Source organism: Callospermophilus lateralis, chromosome 4 (genome assembly GCF_048772815.1).
Source record: "Callospermophilus lateralis isolate mCalLat2 chromosome 4, mCalLat2.hap1, whole genome shotgun sequence".
NCBI classification, from domain to species: domain Eukaryota; kingdom Metazoa; phylum Chordata; class Mammalia; order Rodentia; family Sciuridae; genus Callospermophilus; species Callospermophilus lateralis.
The window spans coordinates 121,634,169-121,657,263 of NC_135308.1; the positions used below are offsets into that span (position 1 = coordinate 121,634,169).

Below are 23,095 nucleotides of genomic sequence, written 5' to 3' on the forward strand. Positions count from 1 at the left end.
AACCAATAAAATTTAAACAAACAATGCTCACAGTCAGTTCTTTGGATAATGTTTTAGCTATTAGTTTGTGGTTTTGAATCAGCTTTAGTAAACTGATAACTTACATTTTAAGAAAACAGTTTAAAATGCTTAACAGATTTTATATATATATATATATATATATATATATATATATATATATATACACATATATATATAATATACACACACATACATACACACACATATATATATAAAACTTTTTTGTGTTTATATATATATATATATATAAACACAAAAAAGTTTGATATCTCAAGATTTCATGTAGAACTTGGATCAAAAAAAGAAGTGACCCCAACACAAACACCAAAATAGAAAACATACAACAGGCTAAATCTTATTTTTATTGTTCTTTTCAGATTTCTTTACTTCTCAAATCAAGTCCATATACTAAATGAGTTAAATATTAAAGTTACTATGAATATCTTGGTTTCCAAAAGAATGTATGATTTAACATTTTGGATGGAAATAATTGTGCAAATTAAAAAATAATACATGGGACATTATGTGTTTTACCTATTTAAGAAGCATGTTATCGCAGAAAGCCATAACCTACATGTCATCTATTTTGTTTGTTTTTGAGGGGGTGGGTACCAGGGATTGAACCCCAGGGTGCTTAACCACTGAGCCACATCACCAGCTCATATTATTTTTCACTTTTGAGACAGGGTCTCACTAGGTTGCTTATAGCCTCACTGAGTTGCTGAGGCTGATTTTTGAACCTGCAATCCTTTTGCCTCAATCTCCTGAGTTGGTGGGATTGTAGGCATGCACTACCACGCCCGGCCATGTCATGTATTTTAATTTAACTTTTATTCATGCTTTATCCTTGTGCAAGCTTCCTTTCTATGCCTATTTCTTCTTTTGTAAAATGTAGATGTTGCTTTCCTCTAGGCTGTCATGAAGATTAAATGCAATTTAACACACAGACATGCATACATATATATCATGAGTATAGTCATCGTATTTGATACATGGTAGTAGTTGTGACAGTTTTGTTGCTATTATTTTTATCATCACTGTGATAGCTTACTACTTCATTCTTTCAAACATGGAAAAATTATAACTGATTGTTTTTAAGTCATTGGTTCTCAAACTTTAGCTGACTTTTCAGAATACAGATTACTAAGCCATACCTTGACTGTTTCTGATCTAGTAAGTCTAGGTGGTCTGAGAATTTGCATTTCTGACAAGCTCCCAAGTTATACTAGATATGACACTGGTCCTGCTCCACACTTAATTCCGAATTAAGGGATATTATGGGGGAGAGGGTGTTTTTGGAGGGGAAAATATTCTACTTGTAAATAATTGAAGTTTTTTGCTCAGTATCATTGTAAATTTCAAGCCTATATATGCAAAAAGGAATTAATGTTTGCAATGTACAGCTGTGTAGTTGTAGTTAAATTTTAGTTAGACATGTATCAGGAAAATAACTTTTGTGAGAAATTTAGTTTTCCATAATTAAGTTCTCCCTGTAAAGCTAAATATTCAGAAATAACTTAAACATTAATATAGAGCTCTTTTAACTTTCCAACAAAAGTAATTCATCATTCAGATAAATGTTAAAATTATATCTATCTAAAATATATATGAAGTATATATAATAATACATACAGAAGTAATTCTTCATTCAGATAAATGTTAAAGAAAATTATATCTAAAATATATATTAAGTATATATAATAATACATACAGTATATATAGTTAAAACTAATTTTGACTTATTTTATCTGATATCCTTTTTAGTTGAGCTTTTGTCTTTACTTTTAAAAATTTTAGCTGTTAAGTGGGAAAGTAAGATTTGAGAAATATTATTCTTCTCTAAGAAATCTCAAGTTAACAATTTGTTGGCCACTTGCATGATGATATCACCCTATATAATTGTGCTAGAATTACTCGTCTCACTAATTTCATATTGTGATAATTCAAATACATAATCTTAATGAACACATTTTTAAAACAATTTCTTCCACAGTGAATTTTTAGGTGATTCAGCCTCTCTTTCTCAATTAAAGACTTGAAAATTTGAGAAATTCTTTTAGTCCAGTCATCTTTAGATCTAGTAGGATTTGTTACACTAAGGATTTTTTTTATCATTGCTTGATATACATGTGGATTTTTTTCATTAATTTTGCTGATACGTATTAGTACATTTTTATATTTTCATAATATATGCTTTTCTTCAAAATTATTACTCATAATTATATTTAAGATAGTTTGCTACTTCCTAAAATTTAAATCAGTATGGATTTATTAGTAATAGAAAGCCAAAATTTTGTGAGAATTTGTGGAAACATTCATACAGTATACGTCTCTATATAATTAGATCACTGGTAACATTGTCTTTGCAATAATTACTTATTTGGTTCCTTTTAATCCAGTGTGTAATTTCATTTCTGCTTGAATTAAATAACCTTTTGAGAGTATATAACTTTATTTTATTACTTGGAAAACCAAGTCATTAAAAAGTTACTTAAAAAGCAAATATTCTGTTCCTAAAGCAAATTAATAAAGGTTTTGTTTGTTTGTTTGTTTTGTCTATCAGATGTTAATTACACTCTTGCTAGGAGTTTTGCACTATTGCAAGCATTAGGTAATAATGTACAGACACATTTCTTGCTCCTGCGAAATGTTCAAAGATGTGCATGTATGTAGTTATATGTATACATTTTACAAACATTTAAGAGATCTTACCAATAATCAACTTAAGATTTGTGAACCAAAGCAATGTGTTTAAGCTTTATATATTTTTAAAAGGAGAAAATACTTGGAAGACTAAATATGACCTGTATAATCTCCATTGAAGTTTTTTTTAATTATTAAAATATTTATGCTCCCTAGGTTTAAACTAATCTTTTTCTAGAATGTTGGGGTAAAAATGTATGTAGACTAATAAAACTAGCCTGGTTTAAATTCTAATAATAATTCATTGTAGTTCAACCGTGTGAATGAAATTTTAGTTTATGTAAAAATTTATCATTTGTAAAAGTTACAAATAGGCTTTTTATGCTATATATATTTTGAAAACTAATATGCCAGTTTTAATTTGAAAAGAATGATTTTAAAAAATGATTTTTTTAAATTACTAATTTGGATAATCAACTTTAGTCAATCAATAAAAATCTTTTAGTTCCTAGGTAGGGGTAGGGAAGAGCAAAAGGCAGCTACCATAGTTCATTAGGCAGATACTGTGGCTGTGGTAGTTTTGGTGTTTGTTAGTTTTTACTGTTAAGCAAACAACCTTCATACAATGAATCATCTGAAAAGAACCTTTTTAAAAAGCCAGAGTCACAACAGTGTTCTTACTTTATAAACTAATATCATGAAACAGTTTTTTTCAAAATTACTTTTGGATTGGATATATTTGAAGTAAATCTGTTTTGGAACTTGGGCTAAACATATTTTAAAAAATGTGTTACACTAGAAAAGACAAAAGCTTTGGTGTCACATGGGTCTGGATCCTAATCCTAGGAGTTCCACTTATATGCCTTGGGTAAGTTACATGTGAACTTCGTTTCCTCAGGTGCAAAGTGAAAATAATATCTACTGTTGAGTTTAATATAAAAATTTGGGATAAAATTAGCCATATCTCTAGTTTTGGCACGTACTAGGCTTTTAATAATTATAGTTTTGGCACATACTAGGCTTTTAATAATTGTAAGTGGTTTATCTATAGTTGTAATATACTTTAAATACGTGATTCTATATCTGAAATTTTGATTACATGACTTCAGTTTTCATTTTAATAATGGAAACATTATTAAATCAGTTTGAAACTAGACACAGGTAAAATATGTTAACGCATGGTTGCAAATGTCACTAGTTTAATCTTTAATACATAATTCATATTGAGAGAATTTTTATATGGAAATATGTAGTGATAATCTGTGCTAATTAAATTCAGGTTATAGTATTAGTAATTTTAGAGTGTCTGTTTTTTGCAGCTGCAGAGGTGTTTCTTGTTTTTCCCCCCAGTATACATAGTCATATTTGCATTTCTGTTCTTTAAGCATGGAGGAAAGGAGTCTGAAAAAATTACCATTCTTAAATTTTAAAACTCATGGAGTATTTTGAAAGTTTGCTTAAAATGAACAATCTAATTATCAGATATGCCTACAGCAAAAGTACTGTCTTGCTTTGGCAGTTAAATTATCTCTAAGTTCAGGGGTTTTGAGTTTGTGAAATGGGAAGTTCTGGAGTGTGAGTTTTAAGGTCACTGTCTTCCTCAGATTTTTATGAAGTTAGAAGAATTTTACTTGTTTAAAATAAAGCATGATAAAGACAAATAGGAAAAATCTTCATTTTGAACTTCTTCATGAGCAAAAAGTAAATTTTTAGGTTTTTGTACTTTTGAGAGTATGAAATGGTCTTTTTTTAAATACACTATAATCTTCAGTGTTTTGCATTAAATGTTTAGTGATTTTTCTCCTTTTAAGTAAAAAGTTGTAACATTTTACTAAATGTTCATGAAGAGTCTCAACTTAGATGCAGAAAGTCTACAATTTTGTACTTATAAAATAGAATCACATTTTTCTTTGTATTTCCATTCTTATGTAGTTATTTTAATTGGTTCATATGGTAAAATGTATTCTGATAAAAACTTGAGATCAAAAAGATGAAATCATTTATTTCATGAATTTTTTTTTTTTTTTTTTTGGTAGGAGTTCCATCTGGAATATGATAAATTAGAAGAACGGCCTCATCTGCCATCCACCTTCAACTACAACCCTGCTCAACAAGCCTTCTAAAAAGACTTCCCTTTTCTTGGGGTATGGCTGTCTCAGCACAATACTCAACATAACTGCAGAACTGATGTGGCTCAGGCACCCTGGTTGTAATTCCTTGAGGATCTGGCAATTGGCTTACGCAAAGGGTCACCATTTGAGGTCCTGCCTTACTAATTATGTGCTGCCCAACAACTAAATTTGTAATTTGTTTTTCTCTAGTTTGAGCAGGGTCTGAATTTTTTCATTTATTTTCATTTTTGCCAGCAGACAGACTTGGGTCTGTAAAGACAAGCAAGTACACTGACAGAAGTTTACCATTTAGTTTCTTATATGTAAAAAAGAAAACCCACAAAAGACTCAACAAAATTAGACCACAAAATTTGCTTTGTTCATTGTAGCACTATTGGTAATAAAATAACAAATGTTTGTGCATTTTTATGTGAAGATCCTTCTCGTATTTCATTTGGAAAGATGAGCAAGGTCTGCTTCCTTCATTTTACTTCCCCTTCTGTTTTTGAAAGGCAGTTTCGCCAAGCTTAACGCAAGAATATCTGACTGTTTAAAAGAATGATATTGCCACAATCTCTGGATGGTCTCCAGGGTTGTGTTATTACTGAGCTTCATCTTTCCAGAATGAGCAAAACACTGTCCAGTCTTTGTTACGATTTTGTAATAAATGTGTACATTTTTTTTAAATTTTTGGACATCACATGAATAAAGGTATGTATGTACGAATGTGTATATATTATATATATGACATCTATTTTGGAAAATGTTTGCCCTGCTGTACCTCATTTTTAGGAGGTGTGCATGGATGCAATATATGAAAATGGGACATTCTGGAACTGCTGGTCAGGGGACTTTGTCGCCCTGTGCACTAAAGGGCCAGATTTTCAGCAGCCAAGGACATCCATACCCAAGTGAATGTGATGGGACTTAAAGAAGTGAACTGAGACAATTCACTCTGGCTGTTTGAACAGCAGCGTTTCATAGGAAGAGAAAAAAAGATCAATCTTGTATTTTCTGACCACATAAAGGCTTCTTCTCTTTGTAATAAAGTAGAAAAGCTCTCCTCACTGCAGTGTTGACTTTGATTTTAAATTGTGAAATTATTTCTTCAACATGAAAATTAGAGGGAAAACAAGTTTTGCAAATATCAAACTGAATGGTATGACTGAATTTAAAGTGTCTTTTGCAGCTTTCAACAAATAATTTAATAGAACCATAGCAAACCATTTTACTTGTAGATTAAAAATGTAGACAAAAAAATTAACTGGAGAAAACTTTTAAAAATGGATTATGGCAGCATCCAGAACACTCTTGGGGCCCAATGGGAACACTTTTTCTCTGTGAGGAATTTGATAGAGTTTTGAGATCTATCTTTATGAAGTAATGCACAAATTAAGGTAAGACAAAAAGCAAGGTGGGGTAGACTTTACCTTCAGTTTGCTGGCCTGGATATTTCATTTTTATGGGTTGATGAATTCTTTTCTCATATAAATAAAATACTGTATTTAAAAATGTCTAAAGACTGAAGCTACCAAAGCAGAACTATAGTAGAAAAAATCCAGTGAGTTTTAAAATTTAAAATTTTTCATTTTTAACCTATTTTTCTATAAGAGTGAACGTTTATTGACATTTACCAAATCATGTTTGAAAATTACACATTTATGATATTGATGTGTTTGTGTATCAGGAATGAAAAATGACTTAAAATTTACCTTTTTCTATGTATTTTGAGATATTAGAAACCGACAAAAATATCAGGATTTTTTACTTTTCAGAATTAAACCAAAGCATCTCCTCAGTAGGAAAGATGGCAGTTAGATTATCATAACTATTGTACAAAAATAAAATAAAATAAAACCCTACCATAGTTGACATAAACCAGAATCAAATGCTACAAAGCAGTTTCCTTAAAGATTACATCTTTTCATAATAATTTGTTTTGTAAAACGTACCTTTTACAACATAACCATAAAAAATAAATAGGAAGAAAAACACAGTTAATGGGAGGGGATCTTTATTCTCATGAATGAAAACATACACTAAAGTCTCAGCTGAAACATGATCATGATTGGGACTACATGACTCATAATGAAGACAGCTCATACTAAGTGATTTGTTGTGTTTTTCCTTCTTTTTTAACTGCCGTAGACATTAAGTGTACACTTAGTTTTCTGGGTTTTTTTTAATCTTGGATTATCAAAATTTTTATAACTTGTGGATATTAGAAGTTACCTATTGAGTTCAAATACACATTTAAAAATTATACTTAAATCTTTAAAATATTATATTAAACTAATACAACACTCAATTCTTTGTACATGTACAGGATTTGACTTAAACTTACTAAATTTATGATTTTTCTTAGGTTTAATTCTGTTCATATTCCCCTGTATAGCTAGTTGAATACATTTGTACACTGTTGCATAAATTTTGAGATGAAACTATAATTGGCTTTCTGGAAACAAAAGCTCTATTTAGTTGTGAAAGGAAGTCCTTTATCTATTTGGTATTTCTTGAAGTGGTACTATAATTTATATGGTTGAATTTCATTTGCTGGGGGTTTTCATTGCACAAATAGTTTTCCTCAGATAAAATGAATTTTAATTAATAACAAAGTTTATTTAAGTTCTTACAGTATTTATAATAAAGCCAACCATTTAACTGGTCTTTTATTTTTTTGCCACTGAAATCGGGACCCAGCAGGTGCTTGATGAATATTTGTTCACTGAGTGGTTTAATTTGATATTTCAATTTGAAAATAAAATGTACAAATTAAAACATTGGGCTTTGAAATAATTACTTTTACTATTTTCGCAAGAATATTTTTAAGCATCAACTAATTTTCAAAATTTTTCAAATGTTCCTCTCTACACTAGAATCGATTCTTCTTCTGAATCCTCTTTCATTCACAAACCATATATCTTCCATTCTGTTATATCCATTATCCATAATATATAAGGCATCTGAGCATGGCTCTGAATCACTTTATTTCATTTAACTTAGATTTGCATTAATAATAACATCAATTTTGCAAAACAGTTGCTGAAAACCTAAAAGTGTGTGTAGAAACAGATGTATTAAGTGTTTTTCTTAACCATGTTTTGTCTATGTAGTTTATAAAGAAGAAGCAGAAATACATACTAACTAGATTCCATTAGCAGTCTCTGCAGGGTCAGGGTGTACTCAGTGGTAGAGCACTTGCCTACCATTCTTGAGTCCCTTGTGTTTCCATTCTTAGTGTTGGGGATTTAAAAAAAAAAAAAAAAAAAAAAAAGTCTGGAGAATGAGATAAGCCAGATGTTTGTCGAGATGTCTTTACTTTCTAAAAGCTAGATCCCAATAACATGTCCCAACTTTTCTTGCCCACTGGCATTACCTGTGAATTAGATCATATCATGAATAGAGGACACATTTGGGATATGAAGTGCATAAATGCATCAACAGTCAAAATTGGGATCTAAAGCTAACCCAAAAGCATGGTGTATTACGTTTAATCAAATAGGGTACAGTGAATCAGAATAATGATATAGTTTTGCATTTTGGATGTGAAAATAAAAATGGAGGATGTTAGCTATAACATGGCTTAACATCGTTTATATGTAGATTAATATCAATTGTGATTCTGTTACTAAAAATAATGAGTGTAATATTCAGCTATATTAAGAAAAGTGTACTGCTGAAAACAACATGGGGATCCTGCTGTCTTAAAAATACACATCTGAAATGTCAGGTCAAGTATGAATGCTGTGTTTTAAGAGCTGTCACATCAGCCAAAGGGGAAGGAGTTGTGGCGTGCTTTCTAGCTACCAAGCAATATACTGAATGTTTAATTATTGTGTCCTGTTCAAAGAATAGCTTGATAAGGTAGGTGGGTGTTAGTATCTCCATTTTACAAAATTTAAAGTGTTACCCACCAAAAAGGAATTAGGGATACTTGGCATTAGAGAATAAACTTTGGAGACCTAGTATTTGTCTTTTCAAGAACTGTCAATGAAAGACATTAATTTGTGTGATGAAAGAGTAGAAAAGGACCAATAAGAGATTTCAATGCAAATATTTAAAAGTAACATTTAATTTTGTGGGGGGTAGGGGAGATTGGACCCAGGGGGTCTCACATGCTTGGTAAGCACTCTACTACTGAGCTGTATCCACAGCCCCATAATAAGATTTTGAAGTTAGTTGCTGTGCAAGGCACCAGACTCATCTTTTATAAAACATAACCAAAGAGAGACTGACTGAAGAATGTTCTTACCTAAGGTAATTAGTTGAACTGAATGATTTTGTTTCTGTGGTTAACTGAAAAAGTTAAGGAAGTGAGATAATTATTGTATTTCAGCAAACCTAATTGCCAACAATTTCAGCAATTATCAATTTATGTTCCACTAAGAAAGAAAAGGTTGCTTAAACTATAATAAGCCACCAGTTTCAAAATTCATTCCAGTTATTTTTTTTTTAATGTTTCATGAGGGGAATGTGCATTTTAGTATTGATGAGATGTAGAGCATGAAGAAGAGACAAAGGGCAGCTAACGGGGATACATGATAACTGTCTGGTAATATATGAAGAAATTATTAAGGAGAGAAGCATGTCTTAAAATCAAAAAGTGGAACTTCAGAGATTACGGTTCTATATTAAGGTGCTGTCCCACTGCACTACCTGCTTCATAAAGGATTCTGTTAGTAACACTGTTTCAGCAGAAACTGGGAAACTCAGAATTGTTACTGACATGACTGTTGTTTAGTAAAAGTTGGATTTGATAAATTCCAGGCCTCTCTTCAGCTCTTGACAGGTTGATACTCTTGATCTGAAGCTGGGGACTAATGTCAGGGCAAAAAAGTTTACACTTAATTTTGGCAGTTCTGGGAATTGAATTTAGGAGCATTCTACCACTGAACTACATCCCTATCCCTTTTTATTTTGAGGCAGGGTTTCACTAAGTTGCCCAGGCTGACCAACTGGTGATACTCCTCTGCCTCAGCCTCCCAAGTAGCTGGGATTCCAAATGTGCACCACTGCACCTGTTTAAAAGTGTATACCTAAAGCACATTTTTTTTTTTTTCTGTGAGTCATGGATATGGTTTACTTAAAATCACTGCCTTATATTTGGAAAGAAATTTAAAAAAAGCAACTTTAGTCAATTTTAATTTTTCCCTCATTTTTGATATTAGGAACAGGAATATGAAAAAATACTAAAATATGTATATATGTTTACCAGTGTTGTTCAGTTGCATATTTTAGTTCTATATTCAAAGGAAGCAACAGTTTTTATTAAATTTTAAGGAAAATGTTCAGTGTATTAGTGTGCAACTTGCTGTTTTCTGCTGTGACAGTGATCATATAAATTAGATTGAGCAATATTTGTATTACTTTTAAAATTTGATCATAAAATGTGGCTTATAAAAGACTCAATTCGGACTGCAATAACTATAGGAATTCAATCAAAAGTATCTTCTAATTAGATAATTCTCAAGTTAGTATACTGAGAATTACCTAGGGAAATAATATTTGTTTTGTTTTATTTGTTTCTTTTTTCTTTTTCCAGGGCTAAGGACCAAATTGGGTCTTTGCACATGCTAGGCCAGCATCTTGCCACTGAGCTAAATCCCTAACCCCACTGGGGAATATATAAATGTCCTTTTTAGTACCCAGCTTCAAACACTGATTTTCAAATGTCTAGGAAGAGGCCAGAGACATGTAGGCTAGCAAATATCACAGATCATTTCTGAAGTTACTGAGCTATCACGATTAAAATTCACTCTGTCTACTATAAAAGTACTAACTAGAATAAAAGGTTTTGGTGAAATCTCACCAAGTTAACGTGGGATAATTCCTGTGTTCATTTGCTTTTTTCCTAAAATATCTAGTGTTCTAACAGACCATGTTATTACAGTAGTATTTATTAGCAGAGCAAGAGGAAAGCTAGATCCATTCTAAAACAAGTGTTTTACCTCAGCTATATTTCTGGGAATATTGTTACCATATCTAAGATATCCACTTAGGTTTGTATGCATAGAAACTGCTAATGGCAATTGCATGCAGTATCAATATACTCATTAATTGAATTTGTCCAGTTGTGAACATTGTGACTTGACAATATTTTAATGCTTAAAAACTCTATTCATAGGACTCTGTAAAAAAAATTATCATTTCCATGTCTTATCAATTTTCTGTCCATTTTAAATGGCTTTTTGAAAATGTCGTAAAATTCAAAATGGTCAGAATTGTCATAATTTCCTATACTGAAAACCTAAATTATTACATAAATAATATATGATCACAAGTTGACACACTAAAGTATTTTTAGCTAACTTATGTTTTATATAGTAAAACCAACTTTTCATTCCTCATAAGATTTACCTTATTAAATCCTAGAATGTTCAAACTGTGTTCTAATCTATTTCTAAGGCCTGATTTGCACCTGCATTACACAAATATGTTTTGACATATTGTTAGGTGAAATGAGTCTGACTTTATCCCTGAAGTGTTAATTCCTTTAAACTACATTTGAGGATACTAGCTGAGGAAAACAAATTGAATTCTTCAGGATGAATTACAGCAGATCTTAATTTGCTTAAGCATTTCTTTAAATGTAATGCTTTGGTAATTTGCATTGGGGGCCTAAGTGACATTTTGACCTCATAATTTAATTACAGTAAAGTTCTTTTTTCTTTCAGGCTAATCTATTCTCTAGTGCATGCTTAAGATAGTTGTTATAACAACACATAAGAGTTCTTCAAACATTTTTGGAAGAAGTGCCTCAAATTTCAAGGGTGATATACTGTCCATAAATGACTGCATCTGCTTGATTCTTTTTTAGACTCAGGTCTCAGTACTCATAAACTTATAATAGAAACTTTTAAACATTTTTCAAAATTTATATATTTCAATAAGAAAACATTACATGAGGGAATGGCATAAATAGTTCCAGCTTCTTGTGTATAAAAATAAAGATTTGGGGCAGCCAGAATGTTTCAAAGCTACCTTTAAATCTGTTACATACTGAACATTTATTTTAAGATGTAGTTTTAATTACCATATGTAACAGTGCATGAAAAATGGGCTGCTTTTGAGTCGTTAGATATTTCCCCTCTTAAGATTTTTTTATTTTGAATGTTTTAAGTAACTGTCTTCAAATGATTAGTATTCGTCAAGTATAAAGTAAGTTATCTATTACATAAAACTAATACCTCAGTTTTTCAAAATGAAAGTTATATTACTCTACTGAGAAAAACTATTTCTATATTTCCCTTTTTATCAAAAGTTTTCCATTTTTTTCCAGTTCATTCTAAATAATGTAGATCTAACATTTGCATATTAACATAGTTGACTTGCAAAACTATTTGGAATACAAATTCTTGCTAACAGAGATAAGTCAAAATCATTTCTCTGGCTTCTCTCTACATTTGCAGTGACATGTGATGTGATTTTGATGGTGAAGCTCAAAACCATTGTCCTAGAAGTGACATAAGTCAGATTACGGAAAAAAAAAGTGCAGACTTTCATTTCAGTGCTAAAAACGGTGTCATTTACAACTCTGAATTGTCCATTTTCTTAGCATTTGGGGAGTAAGGATTAGTTTCCTAAACCCTCTGGAGAAAATACTGCAAAAACAAGATTAGCATAGGAAACAAGGCCTAAGAGGCACATAATCACTATCTGAAATGGAGTCATTTGTAAAGCTTTATCCTATAAAACACCAGAGGGCAGAACTAGGTACCATACATGGATGTTATGGCAAGGCAGATCTAAAATATGCAATAAGAAAGAACCTAATATTTTTTTAAAGGTCCCAAAAAAGGTAGCATTAAGAGTTCACGGTTTTGGAAGTATTCAAGCAAAGGCAAGAAACACTTTTATAACTATTAGATGATTTCCTGCATTAAAAGGATAGGATATCCTTCTACCCTAAAATCATTTAATGACTTGTTTTATTAACATCTAGTTTTTCCTTGTGTATATCTTCAAATTTTAGCTTGAATTTCTTAAGCCACTAGAAACCTAAATACATCTCTGTCCCACATAAAACAGTACTACTTACTTGCTTTGCATCTGAAAAAGCTATTTTCAACATAAATGTGATTCAGAGTAAAATGGGGACTAGATTATTAGGTCCATCATTATCTACTCTTCCCTTCATAGGTTTCATAGTAGGACTTTTGATCAACCCTAACTATCCTTGAATGTAAGTGTATACATACACTTGAAATCCATTTGGAAATGTTTCTTTCATTACCAAATACAGAAATTTCTTATGGGTAACACAGCATAGTAGGAAAAGAATGTGTCTCAATCTACTGCCCTGTCAATATGTGTGCAGCCTTGAAAGAGTTAATCTTTTGAGTTTTTGTTCCTCATAAAACAAATTGTGAATAACTTAGTTTATGTCAGTTATTCAGTAGATGTTGGCCAATTTCACCAAGACACTGATATTTATTGTGGGGAAGATGATTTCCACTTATCTTGGGATATTTTAATTTGGCTAGGTGCTGTTTGTTACATAGCAATTCTTAAGTTTTTAAGACCATGGCAAGAACAAAATAAACCTAGAATTAAATCCTAGAATGTTCAAACTGTGTTCTAATCCAAACTTTTCACTTCAAGAAGAGGAAACATCAATTATTTACCTTGCCTCAAATGAATTACTATTCAAGTTGTGAGCCAAACCTTTCCGTGTCTAGCTAGTTCCAAAGCTGACTGTACATAAACATTCACTAAAATTATCACAAAAGACCAACAGTGAGAATTTAGCACTACCAGTATGATACTACAAACTTAAGTATCTGTTTTTTGCTTTACTCAGTTGCAAACAAAGACTGAGTGCAAATAAATCTGAACTTGTAAAAATATACCAAATACTATTTCAAACAAAATGCAAAGACTTAAGGAGCTTCCTGGCTTATTTTCAATAAGGTGATATTTAAAATCCTTTCCTGTTCTAATATGCTCTCATTGTAAATATCTAGAAATAGTAATGTTCTCAGTATAATCATATTCTCAATATAATAGGAAAAGTTTAGGGCCAGTAAAAGATACAGGTAGAAAAAAGCAGTGGCCACAGAAGAAATTTATTCCAAATCCTAAATTCTGTGACTAATTACAAATATTTATGGAAAGAAAGTTAATTTCTTGATAATAGCAAGTTGGAAATCAGTACAATGGTAAACATTTTAAAGTTAAAATCAAAAAATAATTTTCTATAATTACATCTACTGGATGAAAGAGAAAATTTTTCCTAGATGGTTTTCTTTTGGATCACTCTACTTTCATTATGTTTATTTTTACCTAATTATTCCAGGTGCAAAGGTCTAAAATCTATCTAGAATATGAATATTAATGAAAAACAGGTGATGGTAAAATACTCATCTCCTTGCCAGTGTATTTTAGCAATTCAAGTGTTTAGTAGCAGTGTGTCATCCAAAAACTTCACAATTTGTCAGTTTTTGAAAGTGTATTTTCTCAACATGTTAAATTCCCTTCCATTCCTAGCATACAAAATCCTTCCTTATGCTGATTCTTTTTTAAAATATATGTTTAGTTGTTGACAGACCTTTATTTATGTATTTATATGCATTTCTGAGAATTGAACCCAGTGCCTCACACATGCTAGGCAAGTGCTTTGCCACTGAGCTACAACTCCCAGCCTCTTATGCTGATTCTTTTTAGGATTTAACAAAAGGGTATATATATTAAGTACAAGATTGAATTCTTTAACTTAAGTCACGGAACTTTTAAAAGAATATTGATCATGAGAACAAACATCATAAAATAACAATGACTAATATCCTTGTTTAGATAAGTTTTATTTTCCTTTAAAGTTTCTTAAGATTGTCCATGATTCCCCTGGGGGTCGGGGCACACTGGCTGCAGACAATGACACACATTAAATAAGTGGATCTGGTTCTGAGTATTAAATTTCGTATCTTAGTTTCCGTAGGCGGAACACTATCCAGAGAAGACTAGCTTTCCTGTGCTGCCTCTCCTCTGCAAGAACAGAAGATGCTAAAAGACCTCAGAACTTCTGAGGTTCTGACAATTCTTACTACCATTCTGATGACCTGTTTTCTGAAACTGAAGATATATCCAATCTTCCCAGGGAATGCTAATGTAGTTTTACCTCAAGAAAAGGAAATAATAGCAAACATTTGAAGTATTTCCTTTAGGATAAAAATATAAATTGATCTGTGAAGTCTTCTGATATCTTTTGACTCTCAGTAAGAAAACATGAAGATAAAGGAAGACAAGCAAGCTAATTCAATATGAAACACAATTAAATGTTTAAATAACAGAAGACTGGATGGCAACAGTTTCTTCAATTATTTTGAGAATGTAAGCAAAGAAACGGACTAAATGGAAAACTAAATGGATTTAAAAAGATGTAAAGAATTTAAGTTAAAGGTCTGGGGTTATGGCTCAGCAGTAGAATGCTCGCCTAGCACGAGTAAGGCCCTGAGTTCGATCCTCAGCACCACATAAAAATAAATAAAATAAAGGTATTGTGTCCAACTACAAATAAAAAAAAATTTTAAAAAAACTAAAAAAATGAAAGTAATGTGTCCAACTACAACTAATATATATATAAAATTTAGGTTAAGACAAAAATTTATGATATTGTTCCATATACTTAGAAGACCATCTTCAGTTCTGAGGGACAGGTTTCATTCATAGAACACTTTAAGCTCTGGATTCAGTGAAAATTGAATCATATTCACGATTATTATTGGCCCCTCCCATTCCGGTGGTTTTTATAAACATTATTATGAATCAATTTTGCCTCAAGATTCAATCCCTCAGCATAATTGCTCATTGCTGTCACAGGTCTATATAGGGGAAGCTGCAGCTTTCTTGAAAAGATTACAATAATCTGCAAAGGAAGAAGATTCAGAGTGAAGATTTGTGAGGTCAGGTCAAGTTGTTTCAACCATTAGACTAACTTTTCCTTTCAATTAATATAATTCTCACAATCGTCTTTATGCCAACAGAAAAGGAATAGTATAATTCCCAGATAAAAGATGAAAAATTAAAAAATCTCTCCCAAAACTTGAATGATATATTAAAGAACATAGCCTTTTCTGGATACGCAAGGTTTCCAAACCTTGCATTTTCTTTATTTTGAAAAACACATAGCATACTTGCCTTCCTTGCCCATTGCTTGGAAATACTTGTTACCTATCACATAAAGGAATGTTGTACTTCAGAAAAACGTATCAGAACTGCAGTCAAAAGTAGAATTTTAAATCCAAGAAAGAGTTCTTTGATTCCGTGTTTCATATTCACCAGGAACATAATTCAGTTTGATTAAGAGTTTATTCATTTGGGATTTGCAAACTAAGAAAAAGATGTATATTATGAAAACTGAATATTCCAATTTTATTCTTCAAAAAGAAGCCGTTCGAAATAGTGTTCAAGTTTGATTTTATGACAGAAATGCGGTTTGGAAAGATAGTTTACAAAATAAAATAAAGGTCACGAAAAGAATAGAAGCTGAAGGATGGAGGGAGCGGGAAGAACTAAGAGAGCCGACAGCTCTAGAAACGGTACCTGTCCCAAAGTGGGTCTGCACGCCGCTGTCGCCTTACACAGCGCTCCTGGTAATCTCATCTACAAATCCCGGGGTGGGCCCCAGGTGCAAGACTCCTAAGGAGGGAAACCACATAAAGGATTCTGTTCTCCTGATGGGAAAAGTGGTCTCTACAGGCTACAAGCCTCTCCACCTGTTTTCCTTTGGTTCCTTTGGCTGCCTGTGCCCGAGGGTCAACTCCAGCTAGGGTCCACTCGGCTGCCCAAGACCTAAGTTTACCGCGAGGTCCACTGCTGACCTAGGCAGCAAGTTTCCTGATGTTGCCAGTCGAGGAATCCTGCCCCCACGCGCTTTGCCTCTACGACAAACTCCGCCCTACTCAGCCTATCTTGCTCGGATCCTGCCGTTCTCTGGGCCAGGCTGGGGCCGCAGAACGCGGCCCTTGTTGAGGCAGTTAGGAGGGAGGGCGGGCACCGGCGCCAGGACCGTTAGTGCGCTCGCCCCTCTGGCGTGGGCGCGGCTGGGTCACACCTCCCTTAGCGGCGCGGTGTGTTTACCTGCGGGGGCCTCCCGGGGCGTACCCCAACTCACGCCGGCCGCCGGTGGGCTTCCATCTCCGTCCACTCGGCTTGGCCGCGCGGCTGTCCTCCCTCCCTCATCGCCTCCGTGGGCCTCCCCAGAACACCGCTACTTGGCAGCTGACTCACTCTCCCGGCAAACTGACCAATCCTTTTTGGAGTTCAAGATTCCCGCCGCTCTACTTGCACTACGTCGGTCCCCTCTTTTCTTTTCTTTTTTTTTCCCCCTTTAACTTTCACCTGGGTTAGGCTATACTGAACCTAAACTTTCATCTAGGATGTCTCTCCCAGGGGATTTGGAGAGGATGCGGAAAGCAAGTAGCCGCTGTCCCGGGTGTACGCCTACAGGCGACGCCCCGGGCGGGGCGGGGCGGAGCAGGAGGGCCTGGGTCGGCGGCGGGCGGGGCGGAGCAGCTCCCTTACCGGGGAGCCCCCGGGCTCGTCCCAGCCCGGCCGCTCCTACCCTAGTACGGCTGCCAGCGAGTCCGCGGAAAAGCGGCCGGCGGGCGATGGAGACTGGGAGACACACGGCGAGAGGAGGCGGGGTTGGGGAGGCGCGGAGTGCGCGGGGGCGGAGGCTGGCAGGGGGCGCTGGAGGCTGGAGCGGTCCGTGCGCTCCCGGCGCCCGAGGGTACTGGAGGCTCTGAAGCGGCTGCCGCACCGGGGCCGGGCGGCGGCTGGGCCGGGGCGGGGGGCGCTGCCGCCGCCGGGGGCGTCGCCGGCCTCGGCCCCTTTGTTCTCGCGCGCTCCCCCTCGCCGCCCACTCCCCTGCTGTCGCGCGGCGGCGGTGGTGGTGGTGGTGGCGGCGGCGGCGGCTCCTCCCGCCCGAGGCAGTCGGGCTCGGCGCCGGGGGCGGGAGGGGGCGGGGGGAGCGCGCCTGCCGCCGAGAGTGGGGGGCGATGGCGAAGCTCCGGGTGGCTTACGAGTACACGGAAGCCGAGGACAAGAGCATCCGGCTGGGCTTGTTTCTCATTATCTCCGGCGTCGTGTCGCTCTTCATCTTTGGCTTCTGCTGGCTCAGTCCCGCGCTGCAGGATCTGCAAGCCACGGCCGCCAACTGCACGGTGCTGTCGGTGCAGCAGATCAGCGAGGTGTTCGAGTGCACCTTCACCTGTGGCGCCGACTGCAGGGGCACCTCGCAATACCCCTGCGTCCAGGTCTACGTGAACAACTCGGAATCCAACTCCAGGGCGCTACTGCACAGCGACGAGCATCAGCTCCTAACCAACCCCAAGGTAAGGACGTCCGCCCCTGGCGCCCAGGGGCTCCAGCGAAGAACGCCTTGCTCCTGCGGAGCCCTGGAGATTTGGAGACAGCATAGGGTTAGACCCGTGCGGAGTAGTTCGGAATGGGTTCTGGTTGCTAGGAAGAGACAGGCATCGAAAGCTGTACACAAACCCAAAGTGAGTTCATCAGGGAGCCCCAGGTATCCGGTCCTTCGGGTGGGTTTGTGCAAGTGACAATCAGTCGTGCCCCCCCCCAAATCTCTTTACACACCTATCTTGTCTGGCCTCAGATTTTGAGGCCCGGACTCAGTCGGGTCTGGCGCTTACAGGACGGGATTTGGAGAAATGCAAGCTGCAGAGAAAGTTAACTTTTCCTTCCATGAAAGCCCTTGGGCAGCGAGGATCCACCTACTCCCGCACACGGTCAGCGACGGTCCGAGCTGCAGCAAAAACTTAGATGTAATGACTTTTGTTAGGAGGTCGAGGGGGAGGGGTCTCTTAGCCCCTTGAAAGATGTTAAGAGAGATCCTTTCTTTTACCACTAAACAGACCTTTTAAACCTGGGGTCTAAAGATAAACGTGAAATTCTACGTAGGTCCATTTTGGACGGTCCTGTGGGATGCTAGTGACTCTGTGTATCTAGGCATAATCAGGAGCGGTCTGTAGAACAGTACAACTTACTGAAAATAGAAAACCCTCAGTGAAATATACCAAACAGTCCTTTCCTGACAACTTTCGATGTCACAAGCATAAAAGAAAAAAAGAAAAGAAAATCTGGTTAGGATTCTCGGGCTGGAGAGCTGAGGAGACTCAGAAAACTGTTCCCAGTGGAGAAAAATACTTATAAAAAGCAGTGAACTAATTGAGCTTCCCAGTGCATATGCTTCTGCAGGAAGGGTTTTGATTCTTCCTTTGGTCTTTCCTACTATCTTTGTTGCTTAACTATCAAAGTAAAGGTGTGTGTGTGTTTTTAAAAGTTACTGACACTTTTTCTCTTTGTGAGGGCCCTGCCTGAACACCAAGCAGGAAAGCAGTCCAAAAGAAAATGAACTATGTGTTCACAGGATAACTTTGTATTAAATGTGGCAAATTGCATTTATATTTGTCTCTCAAAAAATTCTGAATTAATATTTTAAAGTATTTAAAAAACAAACTTACTGTTGCTGTGTAGTAAAATTAATGATCTTTTCTTCAAAACAGGAAATCCTTGAATATGAGAAAAGAAAAAATAATTACATATTAGAAGTCAGACTTTTCTTAGAAAAATGCTCATGCTAACAAATTAATATTCATTTGCCTTAAAATGAAGATAATACAAAGAAATTAATAAATATAGGAGTAAGAACATAGAATGCAGAATTTAGAATATGATGTTCAAGCTCATGAAGAAGTGATAATTTCTCAAAGACATGTTATAAATTAGTCTGCTTAATGCTTAGTTATGTTTAAAAAGAAATATCAGGGTTTTAAAAACTGTTTTTTAGTTATCCAACCAGTAATATAAAAAAAGGGTGCCAAGGAGTAGTAATGATTTAGAAATTATATGATAGTTTATCATTTAGTTTTTACAGTTGGTAAAACATTGCTAATTACTTGAAGACTGTGGTTTAGTCACTAATAAATTAATTATATGTATGTACATGTATGTGTATATACATGAACGTATATGCATCTATATCTATCTATCTATCTATATATCAGTAAATGATTAGTATCTAACCATGACATTGACAAATTAGAATTTGCTACAGGAAGGCTGCTTCCCAATTTCCAGGCAATTGTTCAGGATCTGGCAGAAAAGGTAAATTGAAATCATTAGGACATTGATTTTTAAATCACTGGAAAGCAATCACAATTGCCTTATGTAATACCAAGATATTTCTCTCTGTGTCTGTTTCTCTCTTCCCCCTCCTCAAATAATCTGGTATTTTCCAGTATCAGTTCAGAACTCAGCAATAGTTATTTTAAAGAAGAACCTGAACAAAATCACATCTTATGAAGGGAAGTATTCAGGAAATGACAGAACAGGAAGATGATATATTTATGTTACAAAAAGTGAACAACATTTCTATCAACTTAGGCCAGGTTTCCTCAGTCAAACCAATATTTCTCTATTTATCCAGATGACAGGGTGTTGTGGCACATATAGGACATAAATTTGCTTTTCAATATCACCTTTTTATTTTTGATCAATTAAATACTCAATTTGGAAATTTTTGTAAGCAATTTGTGTTGAGAAAATTCAGTGCAACTACAATATTGTGGCAGAGTCAAGTACATGAGCGGATTGTTTTCCCAGTGTCCTTGCAATTAGATAGTGTCCCCTGCCCTTGCAGTGCACCTTGGCCCCCTAGACCTTTTCTTGCCTTCCCTTACTTACCTCTTTAATGGAGGTTTAATTTTCCCACCTATTCCTTTCATTCCGTGGATCCCAGCCACCTTCCACCTTCTCTTCACATCCCACCACCACAGGAAACAACTTAGGAAATCACTTAGAAAAATAGAACAAGCACTTTTTCTTCTCCCTTGAATTTGCTGCATTAATCAAAATAAAAGACAGGTCAGGGAAAGAATTTTACAAATGTATAACTTCGTAAGCCATAAACTACTAAAGATGTTGATTTTTGACTAATAATTTCTTTAAAATTAAGTTCTCTTCAGTTTATTTACATTTTTCTTCAAGTCCTTATTCTCTAAAGCAGTCACTGTATCTATCATGTAATGTGGTATTCAAGGCAAGTAATTATCCATGGGAGATGACTTGTTCTGAGGATTAACCATAGTGAAATCTAAATTTGGGGTTCACTTTCTCTTACTACTCTCCCCATCCCTCCCCTGTCCCTGTCACACCACTGTCTCTTTGTAACTCAGCAGTTAAGTGTGCCAAGAGCTTTGGTTCTCAACTATGGTTGCACAGTGGAATTATCTGCGAACTTTAAAAAGAAATCCTTATGCTCGGGTCCAATGCTCAAGAGATTTCAACCTTCAGAGATGTCTTGGGTGGGGCCTGGGTATTGGTGTTTTTATTCAGAGTTCTTCTCGTGATTCTAATAGGTAGATAAGAAATGAAAACCACTGTTTTGGACAGTGACCTCATCTACTGTTTAAGAAAAACAACATTAGAAGCAAAAGGACTCATGTAATTGATATTTGTGTTTTCGGGATAAAAGATCTTGTTGACACTACTGAAGACAGGAGGTTGATATAAAAAGAGAAACCCAAGGAAAGTCTTAAGGCAAGGAAGAGAATAATTTAAAATTAGGTGGAAATGATCATTTAAAATTAGTTTAAGTGAAATGAACTCATGCAATTCCAGACGATTGGATTTGCATCAATATATACATTGGATGGCAAAGAAAAGATGAATTTTTAATCTCATTCTTTTTTTTTCTTTTTTTGTGGTTCTGGGTGCTACATATTCTTATATGTGGTTCTATATTCTTATATGAGGGATAAGAGAGAGCTGGTGACTAGAGACCACATGTTTAATTTTGTTTTGATTTTTTTTTTTCTTCCACTGATGATAAAAACCTAGAAACAAAGGATAAGTCTGTTTCTAAGAAACTGGTACTCTACAAGTGACAGAAATACATTGGAGAGGAAAACTTAGGTGGGAATGAAAAAGGCTTTGGGCTTTAAGTACCATCCCCTGATGCTGTAGGTACCAGCTACATAAGCTGTAAGCACTGTGGCTTCTATGGCTTCTTGGAATTCTTCAGGTCCACATTGGTGCACCCATCCCCAGCACACAATTAGACAGTGTGGCCTGCTGGACTCCTTTTTTGTAACATATGTTTAATTTGCTACATTTTGTCCTCTACAGAGTCCATCTCTCCTCTCAAAACTACTTAGTAAAAGGCTCTGCTGGGTTGTGACTTCTCTGCATTAATAATACAGTCTTTATTTCTGCACTAAGAAGTGGCTTTCCTTGTTTTTTTTCTTCTAGTGGGTCTATTAAATAATATTTGGTGTACACTTAAAATTCAATTGATCAAATAATTTTTCTTTATCTATTATGATCAAAGAACCAAGAAAGAAACCAGAGGTCGTACAAAAGTGAGTATTTAACAAAATAGTGTCTACTCTGTGACATGTGTGCTTCCAGGATCTGAGTCTAGAACAGATTGAAGTGAAGTCGGTGGCCTCATGGAACTTACATTTTGGTGCAGGGTAACAGACAAGAAGTTAATTTATAATGTTATGAAATGATAGATGGGTAAAGAAAATTCAGGCAGGGTAAGGGAATAGACAGTGATGGGAGAAGCAAAGGGCTGCTCTCTGGGGACAGGATGCTCCAAGACCACCGGCCTGATGATATCTGCACAGACACCCAGAGAAGGTGAGGCATATGAAGAATCTGAAAGGAAATAAATAAATAAATAAATAAAAGTCTAAGGAAAGCAAAAAAAAAAAAAAAGAAAGAAAGAAAGAAAAGAAAAGTTAACTACAAAAAAAAAAGAATCTGAAAGGAGATAAGCATCAGATCTCATGGCTATCTGGGGAAAGAGCATTCCACAAGCTGAGCAAACAGTAAGTGCAAAGGCCCTGAGACAAGTGGCTGCCAGGTCTGGGTGAGAAACAGTGAGGACAGTGCTGAGGTTGGATCACAGGGAGCAGGGCAAAGAACAGAGGCAGATGATTAAGGTCCACAGAACAAGACAACTTTGGGTTTTATTCTAAATTTGATGGTGAGCACCTGACCTTGAGCAGGGCTGAGATCAGACTCAGACCTTGTAAAGATGTAAATGATTCCTTTGGTCGATGAGTTAAAAATGCAAAGTAGGTGCACACATACTCACTGTGAAGAGCCAAGGGACAAAGGCAAGTTCAGAAACAGGGCTCAATAGAACAGACAAAAGGTGGTGGTGGCTGAGATCCATGGATAACTTTGGTAAAATTCACCAGTAGGTTGAATAGGAGAACTGAGGGAAAGAGAAGTCAGGCATGACTCCAGAATTCGTGGCAGGCACAGCTGGGTGAATGGAGGGGGCGGTCCTT

The 23,095-nt window shown here is 35.6% G+C and overlaps 2 protein-coding genes across 8 annotated transcripts in view; both read left to right on the forward strand.

Annotated features, from left to right (window-relative positions):
- The window catches only part of Cnot2 (CCR4-NOT transcription complex subunit 2), a 101,304-nt gene extending 95,462 nt beyond the window's left edge, over window positions 1-5,842 (forward strand). For all 7 annotated transcript variants that reach the window (XM_076854859.1, XM_076854857.2, XM_076854856.1 and 4 more), the window contains one exon: window positions 4,701-5,842. In XM_076854859.1, the coding sequence (XP_076710974.1) occupies window positions 4,701-4,787 (87 nt within the window). In that variant the 3' untranslated portion in view covers window positions 4,788-5,842. The remainder of the gene's footprint in view (window positions 1-4,700) is intronic.
- Window positions 5,843-17,685: 11,843 nt separating this feature from the next.
- Window positions 17,686-23,095, forward strand: part of Kcnmb4 (potassium calcium-activated channel subfamily M regulatory beta subunit 4) — a 58,023-nt gene continuing 52,613 nt past the window's right edge. Inside the window, exon 1 of the mRNA XM_076853108.1 lies at window positions 17,686-18,106. Coding sequence (XP_076709223.1) covers window positions 17,771-18,106 — 336 coding nt within the window. The 5' untranslated portion in view covers window positions 17,686-17,770. The remainder of the gene's footprint in view (window positions 18,107-23,095) is intronic.